At 44.1% G+C, this 18778-nt stretch overlaps 1 protein-coding gene across 1 annotated transcript in view; it reads left to right on the forward strand.

The window, feature by feature from the left end:
• Positions 1-18778, forward strand: part of fam13a (family with sequence similarity 13 member A) — a 40816-nt gene that overhangs the window by 9282 nt on the left and 12756 nt on the right. Inside the window, exons 7-13 of the mRNA XM_035531583.1 lie at positions 3991-4178; positions 9567-9608; positions 14461-14502; positions 14922-15101; positions 15317-15485; positions 16791-16855; positions 17446-17530. Of these exons, the coding sequence (XP_035387476.1) occupies positions 3991-4178; positions 9567-9608; positions 14461-14502; positions 14922-15101; positions 15317-15485; positions 16791-16855; positions 17446-17530 (771 nt within the window). The remainder of the gene's footprint in view (positions 1-3990; positions 4179-9566; positions 9609-14460; positions 14503-14921; positions 15102-15316; positions 15486-16790; positions 16856-17445; positions 17531-18778) is intronic.

Genomic DNA, 18778 nt, shown 5'->3' on the forward strand with positions numbered 1-18778 from the left:
GGTCTTGCTGCTCGGTGAGTAGATAAGTCACACTGATCCTTTTTCTGGAGTTGATTAGTCATTGATCTTCCACCAAGCATGCGAGAGCTCATCACCTCATAAAGGGCTCTGACCTCTGACAGCTCATTGCTTTTATTTACAAGCGTCCCCCTTCCCCGTTGCCGTGGGCTCCTATCATCAGCCCTTATCGCCATGGCGAGGACCAAATTGCTGCCAGGACTTTATTTTAACCTCTTGTTCAAAGAAAGGAAAGAAATATGTGTGAACATTTTCCACAACTTTTCCACTTCTTGGAGCTCTGAAGTCAAGAAGCCCTTGCTAGATTCCAGCTTATGCAATGTTTTTGTTCTGGGTTTGAAATTCAAAACTTAAAAAAAAAAGAAAAAAAGCAAACAATCTGTTTGCACAGCTTGGCGGGGTTCGGTGCCTCGTGCTGAGCTAGCTCCGATAAGAGGTAGGGCAGCGTCACGATACCTGGTGGCCAGCACAGCGGACCGACTGAGAAATGCTGGTGGAAAAAAACACACAGAGATGGTGGTGAGAAATAAGAGGCTCTCCAGCTGAGGAGACGTTTCCCACCATTAAAGGGCTCACTGAAATCATTCATCTGAACACGTAGCCCAGCTGGAATGGGCTTGCTTGAATTACACTTTATTTTAAGTTCTTTTCACAGCACTGTGTTCATGTGTAGGGCTTGCGGCTGATGATGGGCTGTAGCTGGGCACCCTAGTGCGTCTGAGATGGGGACTGCTGGTTTTTCTGTTTGGTATGTGGTGTATAATTCACACAGGTCATCATTCTTAAACGCTTCCTTCATTGAACAAGCTCTAATGGATAATGGATCTGATGCTGGACCGTTAGTTTTCTTCCTGGCCACTGCTGTGTTAAAAGACTGTTTCCTTGTTTGGATGTTTACAGTCCAGTTCCACACAACTTTATGGTGTTTTCGGCCTTACAGTGAGATACAGCTGAACTTAATGTGATTAATGGTTTGAGCTGTGAGGATATAACGTCCTGCCAGCCATCATTTTGACAATAAATGCTGCAATAACAACATAATAATTAACTTCACCCATGAGCCCAGTCACATGTCTAATTCAGACACACCTGCTTTTTGCTTAAAAGTAATTCCACTATATTACTGGAATAGTTCATTTATAGATTGTTTACATGTAGAAAAACTTAATGCACATAATCTTGAACTCTGCTCACATTTCTCTGAAGCACCAGGCTTGCGTGGGAGGGTCTCTGATTTAAGTCATTGGTTTTATTTTTGCTGGTGTCAAACGTAAATAAACTTTATCAGCTGTGATGTGAGATCTTCTATCTTCTTTCTGTAGTTGCGTAACTCTGAGAATGGTGGAAATCTTTCGTTATTTGTGGGAACTGTGCCAGACACACCACAGTTGGGGAGTGTTATCAGGGCTCTGCTGTGTTAGGCTCAAAGTTCCTCGGCAACACAGCGGCACAGAGGCCAGGGTGACCTTCCTCAATGTCGGGTAGTTTAAGAGATGCCTGAGAAAATATGTAAAAATTAGTTTACAGTTAGTGAAAGCTGTACTACTAATGAGAATGTGAAGGTTTGCCATGACTTCCATAAATGGGTCTCTGTCTTCCATATGTGGAGCTCTCTCTGTGTGTGTGTGTGTTAGTGTGCGCACGCGCGCGCATGTATGCTCCTATATGTGTTTATATTATTTCAAAATATAATAATATTTAATAATTTAATTATAATTGTTGTTTAATTGAGAGGATATTACTTAAGTAATAATGCTTAAGGAGTTCATGCAAATTCAGAAATTAGTTATGGGTATGTTGTGAATATAATTTGTAAAGTAATACTGACACTGGATGGAGGTTACTATACAAAAAAAGAGTATGTTTATATAGACAATCAACAGTTTTGCCTCAATATATATTTTGATATTATATAAACAAAGCAGTTTTTCTTTTTTGTTGTTTCTTTTTGTGCAGTCATATGTCTCATACACACACACACCCCACACACACACACACACACACACACACACACCCAATTTGCAGTGTTTGAGTCCACAGCCATGACACAGAATGACATCTGATGAGCCACAGCTAACAGCCATCTGGTTGATTTATTAAACTTCTTTTGTTCATTATTTTAAGTTAAACACTGGTGCAGTATGAAACATTATAATGCAGCTAATATTAATGTTATAATGACTTAATATCAACATTATCATGACTTAATATTAACATTATGAATTAATATTAACATTATCATGATTTAGGTCTCTTCACACAATGACTGCAGTTAGCTTAGGCTGTTTGTATAAAAGATAAAAGTAATGATAGTAATATTATTGTTATGTTTACTCTCTCTCTCTCTCTCTCTCTCTCTCTCTCTCTCTCTATATATATATATATATATATATATATATATATATATATATATATATATACACACATACGTGTGTGTGTGTGTATATGATGCACTTTGCTTGTATAGGTGATGAAGAACTGAAAATGTCTATTTCTCTGGAAATTCTCTGGAATCTTTCTCTCTATATATACATACACACACACACATGTATGTATATGTATATATATATATATACACACACACACACACACACACACACACACACACACACATACACACACACATATCGGAGTGTAATCCATAACAGTCACAATAACCGACAAGACTGCTTTGCATTTCGATTTCTCAGGAGTGTTAGGCTGTGTCCAAAATCTGTCTGCTCTTTTTCTTCAGGTAAGCACTGTGTGCAAAAAGGGTGAAGTAAAGTAGAACAGAACTTGAAGGCCAGAGTTATTTATTATCTTCTCAACTAGTCATATTATTGTTTCAAACCTTTTAATCAGCTAGGCTGAACACAATGTTGCGATCTGAAAATAGCACGTCTGTGTCTGGTGTTGGTTCACACACACACACGTGAAAGCTCTCTGCAGTGTGGGCCTTGAGTAGTGAGCAGGTTAAACCTCCTACACGTGAGATAAGGGCAGAGCCAGTAGTGACTCTGTCTCCTGGTATTCGGTATGAACTATAACTGTTAATATCAAAGACAGCATTCAGTGAGCCACTGCTGCAGTATTCCAGTGTTTCATTTTCCAGCTGTTGGAATAACTGGTGGTGAGTTGACACATTAAGCTCAGATGCTGTGCTTGTCTTAGATATGCCCCTCGGGGTCCATCTCACAGTGACTTCACGTTCACGTTGGTGTCTCTTCTTATGCCACCCCTTCAACTCTTGTGCAGTGTCAGGTCTGCCGTGCATAAATTACATAAATGAAAGCAATAGTGTTGTAGTGTTGCGTGTCTTTATGCTGAGACAAGTATGGGATCATTAAATTACTTTAAACTAACTCTACCAGTTTTTTCTCACTTTTCTGATTTCTTGTCAGTAGAACAGTGATTTATTAACACATGAGTGTCCACTGTACTGTGTTTTGTCACAATGATGGCAGACCAGGTGACCTGATCAATACAGTTCCCTGCGCTAGTTTCACATGGGTGATGTAACTCAATCAAGGTGTTGATCTTTAACACACATTGTCATGACTTTCCAGGTCTTGTCTTACATTCTTCAGGATTTGTAAAACTTTTCTTTCTTTTTTATTCTTTTTCATGCAATTCTTTAGAATAATGGTTTTCTCTGCCTCTTCAGTGTGGCATTGGAAGCCTGATGCTTTATTTGCTCCACTAACTGGCTCTCATTGCTTGTGTCCTGTATCGGTTAGCAGGGAAAGCGAGACCCAAGCCGAGTCTGGATCCTGCCACTTCCTGTTTCTTCTTCGTCTGGATCCTGCCACTTCCTGTCCAGGGCTACTGGAGTGTGTGTCCAGCAGAATGAATGTCCAGCTGTCTGACAGCCAGCAGTGGCACTGCCCACTCTGCCCAAGTTTACTCAGCATTCTTCTAACTGTGTGTGTGTGTGTGTGTGTGTGTGTGTGTGTGTGTGTGTGTCTGTCTGTCTGTCTGTGTCATCTGAAGAAGGCGAAGTGTGAGGTGGTGTTCACATCACTTCCCCAGCCAGTTCCGTCCTCGGGATTCCCACACAGCAGGCAGCCCGTGGAGAGGAGCTCCAGCCCCAGGGTGGAGAGCACAGGCCCTGGGGCCGAGCACATGGAGCTGGGCCCTCCTGACCTGAGCCCTGTTCTGAGTGCGGGCCCGTTGAGCAGGTGAACATCTAGACTTTCAGGTTAATCTGCACTGTGTCAAGCAGTGTTTATGCATTAGAGTGTAATATTGAGCAGTGGTGTAGCTTTATTGTGCACTCTAGCGTTGTTAGTGAGTTTAGCTAGGTGTGTGTCTCCTAGGTGTGTGTCTTTGTGATCATGGCATTTTATCGTGAGTGCCTTAGGGAACCGATCATGGTTGACCAGTTGGCAGAGGCCGACTGACCCATGTGCACCTCCGAGAGCAGAGAGACGTTTGCAGTGGACACTGTACTGTCGTATATACACTTGTTTATTCTGGCACTAGTAGTGTTTTCAACACTAATTGCCTTCATTCTGTGCCAAGTTTCTTAAAAGTCCTCAGATTGTCATGTCCACTATTTCCTAAAGCAAAGTTTTTGCAGTAATGTGGGCCAATAGTATATTTGTTGGTAGCAAACAATGATAATGTTAATTTATGTTAATGATAATGTAATTTAACCAAGATTAATGTTTTAGATTATGAATTGGATTAATGAGAGTTTGGATTGTGAGTTAGATTAATGAGTTATTTAATCAGAGGGGCAGATATACTGAGCGGCTTCTTTAAACAGCGAAAGAGTCACTCTGACTTAGTTGTTAAAAACCCAGAGTGGCTGTTGTTTAAAGGTTTTTCTTTACAGCTGGTAGGACTAAGGCTCACAGGTTTATTAAACTCCAGAGCCAGAGCATACATGAGGTTAAAAATAATCCCAATTATAAAGTGTATTCACAAAAACACACTTGAGCTAATGTCTTATTATTCAGTTTGAATGTAAGAACTAAAACATTAATTTAAATGTTTGCATTGATTATTAAATTATTATTATTATTTTTTTTGCTTTAAGGTGTGCAGTCACTTGCTATTTTTTATATTCAATTTTGACTTCATTCCCGTTTTCTGTTAAACGATGCCACAGTTGACACGCGCGTCCATGGCAGTAGAAGGATTAAAGCATAGCCACCTTCCCTCCCCACCAGCTGCTCATCATTGCTGATCCTGGAACAGCTCTTCCTTGCCAGAGCTTGAGCTTTACATACTGTAATGCTGTTCTCAGAACAGCATGAAAGGGCTGGCGGTTGTAATAGGGTTAGTATGAGCCCCCCACCCCCCATATTGCATCCAATTTTAGAGGTACCGTTATGCTGCTAGCCGTGTGCCACAGAGCACTGGATTCCCGGCACACTTTATAAATGTCGGAAAGCTGATCCAGGAGTGGAGATCAGGTGTCTCCCAGAATAGCATGAACTTGGCAGCGTTAGCCGCTTAGACGGTGGCTGAGTAAGATGGATGACCATTCTGGTTATCAGGGATGCTCGTGGTGTGAAGTGCAAACACACCCTGTTGTTGTTCAAACTGCTTTATAGCAAAAATCATAAATGTATGAAATCATATAACTCTATTATTACTATCATTTAAGCACAAAGGACATTAAAATATCAGCCATTATGTTGTCGTTGGCCCTGTGATGGTTATTCTTTTCACACCAAGAGAATTATTTACTGCAGATTAGTAAACTGAGTGTATAATAAATTATCTTAACGGGCTAACGACTGCAAGGCTATGAGGGGCTATGGGTTTGCCACACTAGGTCATCATATAGGTAGTGTGAAACATAACAGCAACGTAACACAGCAGGGAGGATTGAGGTTTAATTTCCATTATGTGTGGCATAAATGCACACAGGCCATGTTTGCTATGTAACGCTCTTACAAGGGCTAGGTAGAGAAAGGAGAATAACGTGTAGTAACATACAAACACAGCAGGATGAAGAGCGATTTCTCCTTCTCCTGTTTCGTCTGGTCCTTCTCCTGGCTATTGTTTTATCTCCATCAGGATGTGTAGAGGTACAGCACACTGGAGAAACTGTAAATCAAACGTTCTCAGAACTTCCCCATAAGAGGGTGTGAGCTGTGTTCTCTTCAGGGACCCAGGAAAGGGAGGGGTGAGTGTGTCACTCGAGAAGCGAGGGACAGGCATTGTGCCCCATGACTAACCAGGCCCCGATGTCTAGTCCAGTACAGACTGGATCTGGCAGCCTTGCAGCGCTGGAGTAGATTGAGTTGCAGGGAGTTTAGTTAAGGGCTAGTCTGGGTGTCCTCAGCATTCGCCAGCCTGCCCTGGCTATGAACCGACAACATGCCTGCATGAGTGTGAATGCGTTTACTGGAAACAGGACCCACTTACTGGAAATCTGACACAATGTAAAGCTACAGTCTCGTACACATTTGTTTTTTTATATATATATATATATATATATATATATATATATATATATATATATATATATATATATATATATATATATATATATATATATATATATACACATTTCTTACATTACAGTATTTTCACTTACAATGTGATCAAGTTAAAACCCAGCACAATAGCCAAATTAGTTATGTGTAAGTTTGGTCTCCAGTAGTGTGTATGTATTTGTATGAGGATCAGCCGTAACCTGACACCCACTAAATGAGCCTGGATTGTCCCTGGAATAGATTCCAGCTTCTCATGGTATTCACCTGCTGGGGGTGTTTCTCAGACTGTCCATAGGCATGGGCATCTTTCAGTAGCAGCACACTGGCTCTCCACCAGGGCAAACCGGAGCTGGTCACCAAACAAGTCCACGCTAACATGCAGACGTGTCTCCGTTTCCATGTGTGAGGGTTGAAAGGATTTGCCTGTGAGTCTCAGCAGGTGGTTCGACGTTGGATTGGCCCACTGCACCTTTGCGAATTCAGTTTGACCATGTTTCAGATTAGGACATCTAAGCATACATAACTTGGCTAGTGTTTACCTGTCTACTGTGTCAAAATATCAAGTTTCACCGGTGCCGTCAGCAGTAGTGATCTGTGGAGCTGCAGTAGTGATCTGTGGCGCTGCAGTAGTGATCTGTGGAGCTGCAGTAGTGATCTGTGCCGTCAGCAGTAGTGATCTGTGGAGCTGCAGTAGTGATCTGTGCCTTCAGCAGTAGTGATCTGTGGCGCTGCAGTAGTGATCTGTGCCGTCAGCAGTAGTGATCTGTGCCGTCAGCAGTAGTGATCTGTGGAGCTGCAGTAGTGATCTGTGCCGTCAGCAGTAGTGATCTGTGGCGCTGCAGATTTACTTGTTGGGCACACTGTGATGGCTTTAATTTTTTATGTGCAGATCTTCTAAGGTAATTAATTCTAAAAATGAATTTAAAATGACTTATTTCATTGCTTATATTTATTTCTCTATTTTTCTATAAAGATTAGTTTATGTGATGTATTGTAATATGCAAATAGAAACAGTAACTAACCATGAGTTGAAACAAGCCAGTTTCACATAGACATGGTGAGCTATGGACAGGCTGCCCACAGGCTAGCATCAGCAGAGGGGTAAACATCACCTCACTCTCACAGCAACCCTGCATCGCCATGGGCAACAGAAAGAAATACACCCATTCCACTGAGACATCCAGTGAGAGAGACCGCGGTAAGGAGCCTGGCAGACAGCTGCTGTCCCACTTATCCCCGACTAAGCGTCGCTCTGAACTGTGGGAAGGTCCTACATCCAGGATTGTGTTCATCTCGATCTGTATTTTCCGATCCCAGCATTCACTGTAGTGTGCACCGTACTACAGCAGTTTATCATGTGAGCTGGTCCTCTGATATAAGGAGGTAGGCTGTTTAAGAGTCCTGTACTGGTATTTAAGTGTTTTATTTTAGCTCACTCAATGGCATTAGCTTTCTTACCCAGCCCAGATTGGCAAGGTGTAGAGCATAAACGTGTGTGTGTGTGTGTGGTAACTGGCACTGTTGCTCACAAGAGTGTGAACTTCATTTGATGAGCACTTTGGCACACCCTCGTACGGTCAGAGGAGCAGGTTTGTCGTGACCAGCAGACCTTCACGCTGGCCTGGTCCTCCAGGTCAGGCACTCACTGGGTCAGTCCAACACATGTGAGGTGGCAGGCGGAAGGATTAAGCTTCTCTTACCTGCAGAGCAGTCTCGCAAAACACAACGTTGTGGAAATATGTCTGGAATGAGATGCCAGATTACAGAATTCTCATTTACAAACCTGCCTTTGTTCATCTCACCACGAGGAGAGGAGTAGAGAATGAGAAATGTAAACAACATTTTGTAATTAAAATTACGAGTTTGTAATTAAAATTACGAACTTGATCAAACACTTCTGATTTTATTAATGTGTATATGAAGGCTCAGTGAACTGGACAGCATCTGTGTAATTCCTTTTTGTGGGTGGGAACATCACCCTTCTGTACTCGTACGTGCATACACACACACACACACACACACATGCACACGTGCGCATCCCCCCCCAACACACACAACCACATTCATAAATTCTGTAGTGCAGTGAGTCATATGATGAGTCTTTTAAAGTTGTTTGAACCTTGCCCCTATTTTTCATTCCTGTGTGAACAGGATCTAAATCCAAACACACACACAAACACACACACAGATTTTACAACAGCCTACGTGAAGGTGTGTCACGTATAACTGAGTGGTGTATGCCAGGAGTCTCAGTAAATGAGCCACAACAATTCACATCCTGTTCCATAGTCCCCACAGTCTAAGCAAGCGAGGGACTCCGAGCACGTTTCTCTGATCTGTTTTTAGCTTGATTATTCAGCTAGAAGTCATTAAAAATTTGCTTCTCTTTTTCAACATGTGGGAAGGATGACGCATCGGGGATGCCGTGCTTGGGCGGCCACTGCTGTGTGTGTGCAGTACAGTACCTCGCTCATGTCTGCTGCTAGGAGCTCACAACCTGTGTTTCTCTGGTACACAACCTGGGCTTCCTTTTCTCTAGTACTCTCCTAGAGTCCAACTAGCAACCTTTTACTTTAGGTTGGTACCAATGAACATCAAGTGTTCTAACCACAGCAATCTGCTATCATGGATTAAATATTTTATCAAGAACAACGCACATCGACTTCTCAAGAGCTGTTGATCGCTGAGGTTGCTTTACAGTTGATTCCCACCTGAGTTTGATAATTAAAGTCACTTGGCTCTTTATGGTCTCTGTGTAAAATCTGCTTTGTATTTTCTTGTCTGTGAGGCCTTTCATGGGAGCACCACAGAATACGTTAAAAAGTACGACATGCATGCCAGCTGTGTGTGAACCACTGAGAGCTAAGTCAGTGTGGATGGCGCCTATTCCATAATGCATTGTGTTTTTTAGAGGAGATTCCCGGGGTGTTGCACTTTGAGGTAGGGCGCTGGTGACATGCTGCTCTCTGGCCGTAATAATTACTGCAGACAAGCCTCACATAGGCCCTGAACTGCTCGGAGATGCTTGTTGCTGTGTTGGCTTGCCTGGCCAAACCAGGCTCTGGTTATGTTATTCTGTTCCATGATCCTGACGTTGGTTTTTACCGGTTTCAGCTCCCAGGAGGACGAGAGACCAATATCTCCTTTCTACGTGAGGTAAGTAGCTATTTCTCTCTACCCTTGAGTCCCTCTCCAAATCTTTTTTTGGATTCTTGCTTTCTCTGTCGCTCTCTCTGTCTCGGTTCATCTTTCTGTCTCTGTCTGTCTTTCTTGATTGCTTTCTTCCTCTGTCTTTCTCTGTGCTCCCTTTCTGACACTTGATCTCTTTCTTTTCTCATACTTTTCCTTCCGCTCGTTTGTGTCTCATGTCTTGTCTTCTCTCACTGTTGTTACTGCTGTTGTCCAGCTGCATGTGTTTATGGGGATACGTGTTTTCTTTCACACACTTTGTGTATCAGCAGACAGCAAACTCAGCACATGCAGCACATGTTACGGAGTCTGTGACACTCCTCTTAACGCGTTACATGGCGTGAAGGTAAATTGACGTCTGCTGTTGCAGTTGTTTGTTCTTCATTCCAGTTTGAATCATTAAAAATAGCTGAGTTAGTCTGAGTTAGACTGAATTATTCTGAGTTAGTCTGAGTTACACTGAGTTAGTCTTAGTTAGACTGAGTCACACTGATTTGGGATTTGGAAAAACTTGTAATAAGTGCAATAAATAATCACATAAACTTTGACCCTACTCCGCGCTAATCAAACTCAAAATAGCATCACTTCCTGTCTGTGGTAAGCAGTGTGACCCTTCACATGTATCATTCTGTACTGCACTGCAGCATTTCCCAAACCTGACCTGATCAGTGCTTACCACACAGGTCTCAGATCAGTGGGAAAGAGGCAGTGCTGACCATGCAGATGAGCGCTACAGGTCTCAGATCAGTGGGAAGTGCAGTGCTTATAAAACACGTTTCACAGTCAGAGGACGTTTAGCAGTAGGAATCCCTGCTTGGTGTCCTTTAATCCCACTAGCACCATCTTTCAGTGGCCTTCACACTGGGAGAGTTGGTACCTCTGTCTCTGTGTCTGGCCCCCACTGGTCTCTGCTGGCCGGTTCCTGTTGCTCTCACATCACGTTGATTCTCGCCCGGGACTCTTCACGGTGGCCCCTTTGAATCAGACCTCTCATGTGACTCGGCAGATGGCCCTTCTCCGCCCGTTTCTGTCCTGCTGTCTGCTCTGCCATTTCTGCCAGCGTGGGATTATACTCACTGATGCCATCCTTGCCAGCACACACCAGGCTTGGCACCAGTGGCCCTCTCAGGGAGTGTGCTGGTCAGGTGCACCTGGACTCCACCTGTCTACTGTCTACGCATGCTCTCAACCTTCTCACCTGCTCTGTGCAAGCAAACCTTTGGCACCCTGATGACAGAGCTCAGCTAAACTAGCCAATGAAGTGAGCTTCTTGTGTCCCTGTGTAGTTCTGTCACATGGTCCGTTGTCATGGGGACAGCATCCCCAGGCTGCAGCCTCTTAATGTGTCAAGCTGTGACAAGCACTAGCCTCCTAAACCTCAGTCTTATTATTTCGGTATTGATTTTAAGGCAAGTTATTATTCAGTAACTACTGCGAATTTATTAAGTAACTGCGTAACTATAGATTTAAGTAAGCTGGTTGCTGGTCTGTGGGATTTCTGTAGTAGAACAGTAGTTGTTTTAGATACAACACCCCTACCCCCCAATAGGGCCATGGTTCCACTGGGAGAAGTTGTTTACATCCTTTAGCATACTTACTGCAGAATTATTTCCTGTGTTCGTGGTGTGTGTGTGTGTGTGTGTGTGTGTGTGTGTGATTTGGGAGATGATTTGGGGGGGGGGGTGTATTATGTGCACATGAGTGTATTGCCTGATACACCTGACTGATTTCTAATGGACGTTTCGAAGTGTATCTATTGGAGCTGTCATTAGCCCTCTTCTCTTCAAGATACTCACTGATTATGTCTTACAAACTGCTACCAGGAAGCATGGCAGTATTATCCTGAGTCACAGGGTCTCACACACACGTGCACACGTGGCGCTGATGTTTACGAGCAGGAGTGGCCCCGCGAGTGTTTCCTTTGTTACACGGTTGTTTGTTTCATTCACTGAGTCAGCATTAATCTTATCATCATGTTGTCCCCTAACCATTCAAAGAAGAGTTTCAGATAAGAAACCAATCAAAGAAGAGTCTCAGATAATCCCTGGCCTAGTACAGGTTGCGCTCAGGGCTCGGGTAGGTTTCAGTGGTTGAAAGGTCTATATGGCCTAAATAAAAATATTTACAGTATGCAATCAAGTGACAGTAAGGTAGGAGCATGGGGCTTGTGTGAACTAAAGAGGCTTTCACTTCAGTGGAGCCTAACGTGCCTTCAGCTGGTGGCTGGTGCAGGAACCCCACCCATCAGATGGTGCAGTAACCCCACCCATCAGGTGATGCAGTAACCCCACCCATCAGATGGTGCAGTAACCCCACTCATCAGATGGTGCAGTAACCCCACCCATCAGGTGATGCAGTAACCCCGCCCATCAGATGTTGCAGTAACCCCACTCATCAGACGGTGCAGTAACCCCACCCATCAGACGGTGCAGTAACCCCACCCATCAGACGGTGCAGTAACCCCGCCCATCAGATGGTGCAGTAACCCCACCCATCAGGAGATGCAGTAACCCCACCCATCAGATGGTGCAGTAACCCCACTCATCAGACGGTGCAGTAACCCCACCCATTAGAGGGTTCAGTAACCCCAACCATGAGATGGCAGGTTGGTGTCCGCTGTGGCTGTCAGGAACTCACACCTGTGTCCAGGGAAGTCTCCTGGCACCATTTGCATTATGTAATCAATATATTTACTCAGACAGCTGTTGGTCTCTTTGGCATCAGACGATTTTATTTCCTGTAGTCTGATACCTCTCAAATGCCATCTTCGTAAGGAGTCTGATTTCTCGTTACAGTAGGACTGAGTGGTTTTTGAACAGTGGAGTCATTTCCGGAAGCCGTGCTGAAGGCTGTCCCTGGACGCTGGTTAACTGGCATGTCCCTGACCATGTCATCGTAACTATCGTCATGTGGCTGTGGTTTAAAATAGAGCAGACATAACAGAAGATAATGTCTTGATAACTGAATAGAACCCAAGTTACAGAGTCGCCAGTGGTAGAGGTTATGAACACACTTTTAATTGCTCTATTCATTATTATTATTATTATTATTATTATTATTATTATTATTATTATTATTATTATATATTATTATTAAGTATAATAATTACTTATTTTCCTTTTCCTATAAAAAACTGAATAAAATTTAAATAACCAGATTTTCTGAGCTGATTGTAGCTATAGTAAGGTATAGTAATTATGAAGTCAGGTAGCTTAGCCATGTTCTTTGACACAGGTTATTGCTTTCTTCCTTATTGCTGTTACACTAATAATCATTGTTTTTATTTGCCTCACATTTGGCTTGGCAGGCACAGGCTGGGCCTTTGTAGTTGTATGTCACTTTTCACACACTCTGACCCCACGCGGTGTATCGGAGATCTTTGCTATTCCTTTAATAATCAGTAACTTTTGGGTTGCTAATTCTTGTCTGCCCTAATTGATATGCAGTTCTCTATATGTATTATTAATATGTTCTTTTTAAATACAGTGGTATTATGCTTTATCACGCTGCCAGAGACATGTTAGACCTCAGTGAAGGGGTGACCTTGACCTTTCTTGAAAATACACGGTGCAGGCGTGTCTTTCTTCGACCTTTGGACTGAGCAGCTGCTGGCAGCAAGCAGCTCTCCATAGCCCATCACAACTAGCCACCGCGACCACCCACTGCGGAGTGGCTTGGCTGGGCTGGTGTGTCTGCCTCTAGAAAAGTCTCAGAGAGGTGCTGTAATCTCTCAACTGTTGAAATCAGTTGTTTGTTTCGTCATGTTGGTTTCCCACAAAGCAGTGCTGTCAGTGTATACTGACGGGTTTGTGGAGGGCGATAGCCAGTCTCACTGGCTTGACAGCCTTGATTCCAGTCATTTTGATTCCACAGAGACGTCAGGATCTGTTGTTGTTATTAAACTGCTCAGTTTTGGGACTTGACTCTAATTGGCACCTATCAGCACGGCTGTTTCTTAGTAATCACAAATGTTTGGTGCTAGATGTACTGCCTAAGTAGCTTTTTCCCAAGTGTATTTAACTCTTGAGTATTTCATCCCTAACAGCCATTTGCAAAATGGCTGGCTCAAAGTTGAGGCAAAGTTGTCTATATTCTCACAAAAAAAAAGGCCTTTATGAAATAATTATTTAGTCATTTCAGGAGAACTGTTCACTGTGGAACTGTTAAGTCCGTCATCTAATAGAAATGTTGGTGTCCCAGCAGATAAACACAACTAACACTGAGAATGATTTATACGGTGACGGATGCATGCACACTGAAAGATGGTGCATGCACAGTTGGTTGGTGCATGTACACTGTCAGATAATGCATGCATACTGACAGATGGTGCATGCACACAGTTGGATGGTGCATGCACTCTGACAGATGGTGCATGTACACTGTCAGATGATGCATGCATACTGACGGATGGTGCATGTACACTGTCAGATGATGCATGCATACTGACGGATGGTGCATGTACACTGTCAGATGATGCATGCATACTGACGGATGGTGCATGTACACTGTCAGATGATGCATGCATACTGACGGATGGTGCATGCACACAGTTGGATGGTGCATGCACTCTGACAGATGGTGCATGTACACTGTCAGATGATGCATGCATACTGACGGATGGTGCATGCACACTGACGGATGAGCATAAATGTGTGTTCAGTTCTCCAGTACAGACTTTTGTCACCTGGAAGGTGCCGGTTCAAGGTTGGCCTGGATGTGCATGTTTGTAAGCTGTGGCAGATTTTCAGGAGCCTGTTCAGAGTTGTTTTAGCTTCACGGTGTGATGTGTTTATGCTGTTTCCTCTGTTCTCTCCTCCAGCTCTCAAATCTCTCCTGGTCTCTGCAGGCCGGCTTTAAGGCAGTAAGCAGCTGTTCATTAACTCAGCGTGCTAGAAATGTAGTCCTTTATTCTGCCCTATCTACTCACCATGGACAAATCTGCATAGTCTGTGGGTATAATTGTAGCCGTGTTTCCTGTGGGTATAATTGTAGCCGTGTTTCTTGTGGGTATAATTGTAGCTGTGTTTCCTGTGGGTATAATTGTAGCTGTGTTTCCTGTGGGTATAATTGTAGCCGTGTTTCCTGTGGGTATAATTGTAGCTGTGTTTCCTGTGGGTATAATTGTAGCTGTGTTTCCTGTGGGTATAATTGTAGCCGTGTTTCCTGTGGGTATAATTGTAGCCGTGTTTCCTGTGGGTATAATTGTAGCTGTGTTTCCTGTGGGTATAATTGTAGCCGCGTCTCTGAGGGTGACAGGCTTCTCTCTCTTCCTTTGTTTAGTTACCTCGAGAGAACGATCCGTTCAGCAGTGCAACAACATCTCTTTGATGTTCACATGCGGACGGGTCAGAGGTCACCGCAGCGGACCGAGTTGACCGGCCACTCCTCATCTCCCATGACAACAGCTCGTGAGAGACGACGCCAGCAGCGTGAGCAAGCGGAGATCAGAGAGAAATGCAGGTGAGGACGAGTACCTGGCAGCCTGCTCGGCGATGGCCATGTTTCTCATGAGACTGCAAGTGAGATGAGGGGTCAACATCCAGCGAGCATGACCCAGAGTGTGCTGGATCGGGCGGAGCCGGATCACTCCCTTACCAGTCCAGGAGGAGAAGAGAGAGGGTTCTGGCAGGCTGTCTGTGTGCTGTTGTGAAGGCTATAGTCTCTCTCCTCCTCAGGGATGACACTGATAAGGAGAACATCCCGTCCACTGGCTTGATCAGCCCCAGAGTTCATGGCAGCGCTGCTGAGAAGAGACTGTGTGCCACGCAGGACGTCCCCAGGGCCAGGAAGCCCAGACACGACGCTCAGTCACCAGAGTGGAGCCTCAGCCCACACTCAGCTCCTGTGAGTCTGGCCCCTTTCTCCATATCCTCCACACTTTCATTTATCTCTTTCTTTAATGAGGACCATCAGACTATTATTTCTGATTTCAATCTACTAGTTCACCTTCTCCAAAAACAGCTCTCTGCTCCAGGACAACATTGGATCTACAGAATTCCTGGCCATATTGGAGCTGGTTCGTCTCTCTGTATTATGGCTCTTTTGAGCAATGACTCAGTACTGGTAATTGATGGCACCATAGCATGAGAGATTGCAAGTGGACGTGGGCCATATGGCAAAATGACGCAAGTTAAAGTAGGCTAATTGTTCTAGCAATCCCACAATTCCTAGTTCAGGCCTGAAAGAGTTAGAACGCTTCCCTGCACAACATTCAGTCTAAATTGCAGGCAGCTTAATAAGGCCTTGATTAGCATGAGCTCTCACCTGAAGCTAAATGTGTGTGTGTGTGTGTGTGTGTGTCTGTGTCTGTGTCTGTGTCTGTGTACATGGGTGCTTGTACATGGGTGCTTGACAAACCAAAAGGTTTGTCAGCACAGGGTTTCATGAGCACAGGATTCGTCAGCACAAGGTTTCGTCAGCACAGGGTTTTGTCAGAACAGGTTTCATGAGCACAGGGTTTCATGAGCACAGGGTTCATCAGCACAAGGTTTCATCAGCACAGGGTTTCATGAGCACAGGGTTTGTCAGCACAGGGTTCATCAGCATGGGGTTTTGTCAGCACAGGGTTTCATGAGCACAGGGTTCATCATCACAAGGTTTCCTCAGCACAGGGTTTCATGAGCACAGGGTTTGTCAGCACAGGGTTCATCAGCATGGGGTTTTGTCAGCACAGGGTTTCATGAGCACAGGGTTTGTCAGCACAGGATTTAGTCAGCACAGGGTTTCGTCAGCACAGGTTAAAATGATAACTGGTTTTTGTGATCTGTGCCTGCATAGTTACGTGACTTTCATAGTTTCATAGTTATGTGACTTGAAATGTCAGGTGGGTTTGTGCAAGCCAGTGAGTGGTGAGTGACGTAGAGGCTTTCACTGGGCATCTGAGCTGGCCGTGCACACACACTTCATTTGAAGTTTATGTGTGTTTATTCCTGATTGTTTATCACCTGTTTGTCATGGAGATCTGATCACGGAGACCCCTCTATTTGTTGTTTTTCCTGTTGGTTGCATCATGTGTGTTGTTCCATAAGGAGTAAACAAACAGAAGGCGAAAGTGGATATACTGCTGCCACTAACCAGTATGTCCAGTAGTGTTCACATCACTGGCCAATTAGTTCTCACATGAACCACTTTTCTTTTTCCTGTTTCCAGCCCTCAAGATCATCCAGGTCTCACCAAAGCAATGTGCTAGACAGCATGGAGTCAGCCAATAACAGGTATTAATGTTAAAACACGTCTTTATCACAACCCTGTAATTGCGCTTGGAAACACTCCTTTATTACAGCTTTTGTGTTCTTTTAAAATCTGCATTCTGCTATTGAAAGGACTTTGATTTTGAAAAAAAAACAAAACATGCACATATATTGAATATATACACATATATTGCAGAAATGCATATATCCCAATATAACCTATATATACACAACCAAAGAATTATTATTAAGCTGAAATCTGTTTGTAGATGATTAATGACTCCTAATAATAATGTTATTATTTTATAAAGTGCATTGATGCTGACACATTCAGCTGTCTGAACTAGTCTTCCTTTAGTGCACATGCAGTGTTTTATTAAAGTTTTGCGTTTATGTATTTTAGTAAAAGATATCACATTTTCACAGTAATGAGCTATGAAACAGTTTGCTCAGTTCATGTCACATGTACGCATGACAAATCTTGAAAGAAACCTGGGAAAGAACTCTGTGTGCTTTGGGAAGGCGATGTCATGTCACTCACAAACTTTTTTTAAAACATACCATGGCCTCTGCAGGGTTTCCAACTTGTGTTCAACATGTTTGCTATCCTTCAGGAAACCTTCACAACTCCATACAACAGTGCTGTTTGTCAGCTGTCCGGCGGTCGACCAGGAGGCGCGTGGCGTGGCTCGTGGGCAGGTACGCCTGTGCCTTTCTCAGGGTCTTTTCCTGTTTACTCCTCTCTCTTGTCCTGTTGTCCTCTGTTCCTCTTACTCCCGTGGCTTCCCAGCCCTGTAGGCTGGTTTGTGTGGTCCCTGCTGTAGGTTTGCTGGTCTGATAGCCTTCCGATGTAATGGCTGCTGGAGGCGAGAGGACATCCAGCCTTGTTTTTGCTGCCTGGGGCCCGTCATATGGACAGACCACATATTTTAATCACGGGTCACACATAAGCACGCCTTGAGAACGAGTTATTGCGGTTAAAGAGGCAGGCATGTGTGTGAAAGCCATGCTAAGGTCCAGTTGTAACCATTTGTTTTGGACAAACAGGTTTGCAAAGGGAAAAATCTTTAAGGCGTAGCAGCACACCGGCTTTGATATCCACTATGAGCCCCGTCGCTGGCTGAAATCTTCCGTTGATCCGCTGTGGTTTTCCATAGATTCACTGCCTTTTGATGCTAGAACACATAAAGAAGGCAGAGCCGGAGTGAAGCATGCAGGCAGTGGAGCGTCGGTCTGTCTGGGAGCCCTCAGCATGCGGCTGCACGGCCCTGCCGTCTGCGGCCGTCTGCACACCGCACGGCTGCACCTCCCGGCCAAACCCCAGGTGCCTGCGGCCCTCGCCTCGTGACAACCTTGCCGCACAGTTAGAAAACCACGGCACTGACTAGCCTGTTCTGGAATGTTCCTCACGACATTTGTTTTGATAAGGGAACTGTTTGCAGATGCAGGATTGCATTCACTGATTAAGTCTTTTGACTCTAATCTCACATTTGATGTGGAAATCGTTCTGTAACCGTTGGTTTTGTAACTTCTCCTTTAAACCACATTGAGGCCTATTTTTCAGCACTTTAAGTACTTAGTTATGTATCGTTTATTAGCACAAACTTATTCAGTGTTACTTTAAAATAACTGTTTAGTGCCATCTAATAAGCTAGAACACCCCTGACAGTGTGTACACACACATGTATGTGCACATCCATGTGTGTGTGTCAACACTCTTAGTGTCAGCGTGCAGGGGCATGCCAGCTGTAGGCCACTGTAAGCAGATCTCACTCACACTTTATGGGTTAGAGGCTGGAACATACTGTCCTGTCTCCAGCACATTTCCAGAGTTTCGTGAAGTTATCTACTTGCCCAGAGCTGTACTCGCTGGCAGTATTACTGTATGCACTGCACACACGTGTGTGTATGTGTGTCTGTGTGAGAGCATGTGTGTGTGCGTGTGTG

This window comes from Electrophorus electricus, chromosome 11 (assembly GCF_013358815.1).
Source record: "Electrophorus electricus isolate fEleEle1 chromosome 11, fEleEle1.pri, whole genome shotgun sequence".
Classification (NCBI taxonomy): Eukaryota; Metazoa; Chordata; class Actinopteri; order Gymnotiformes; family Gymnotidae; genus Electrophorus; species Electrophorus electricus.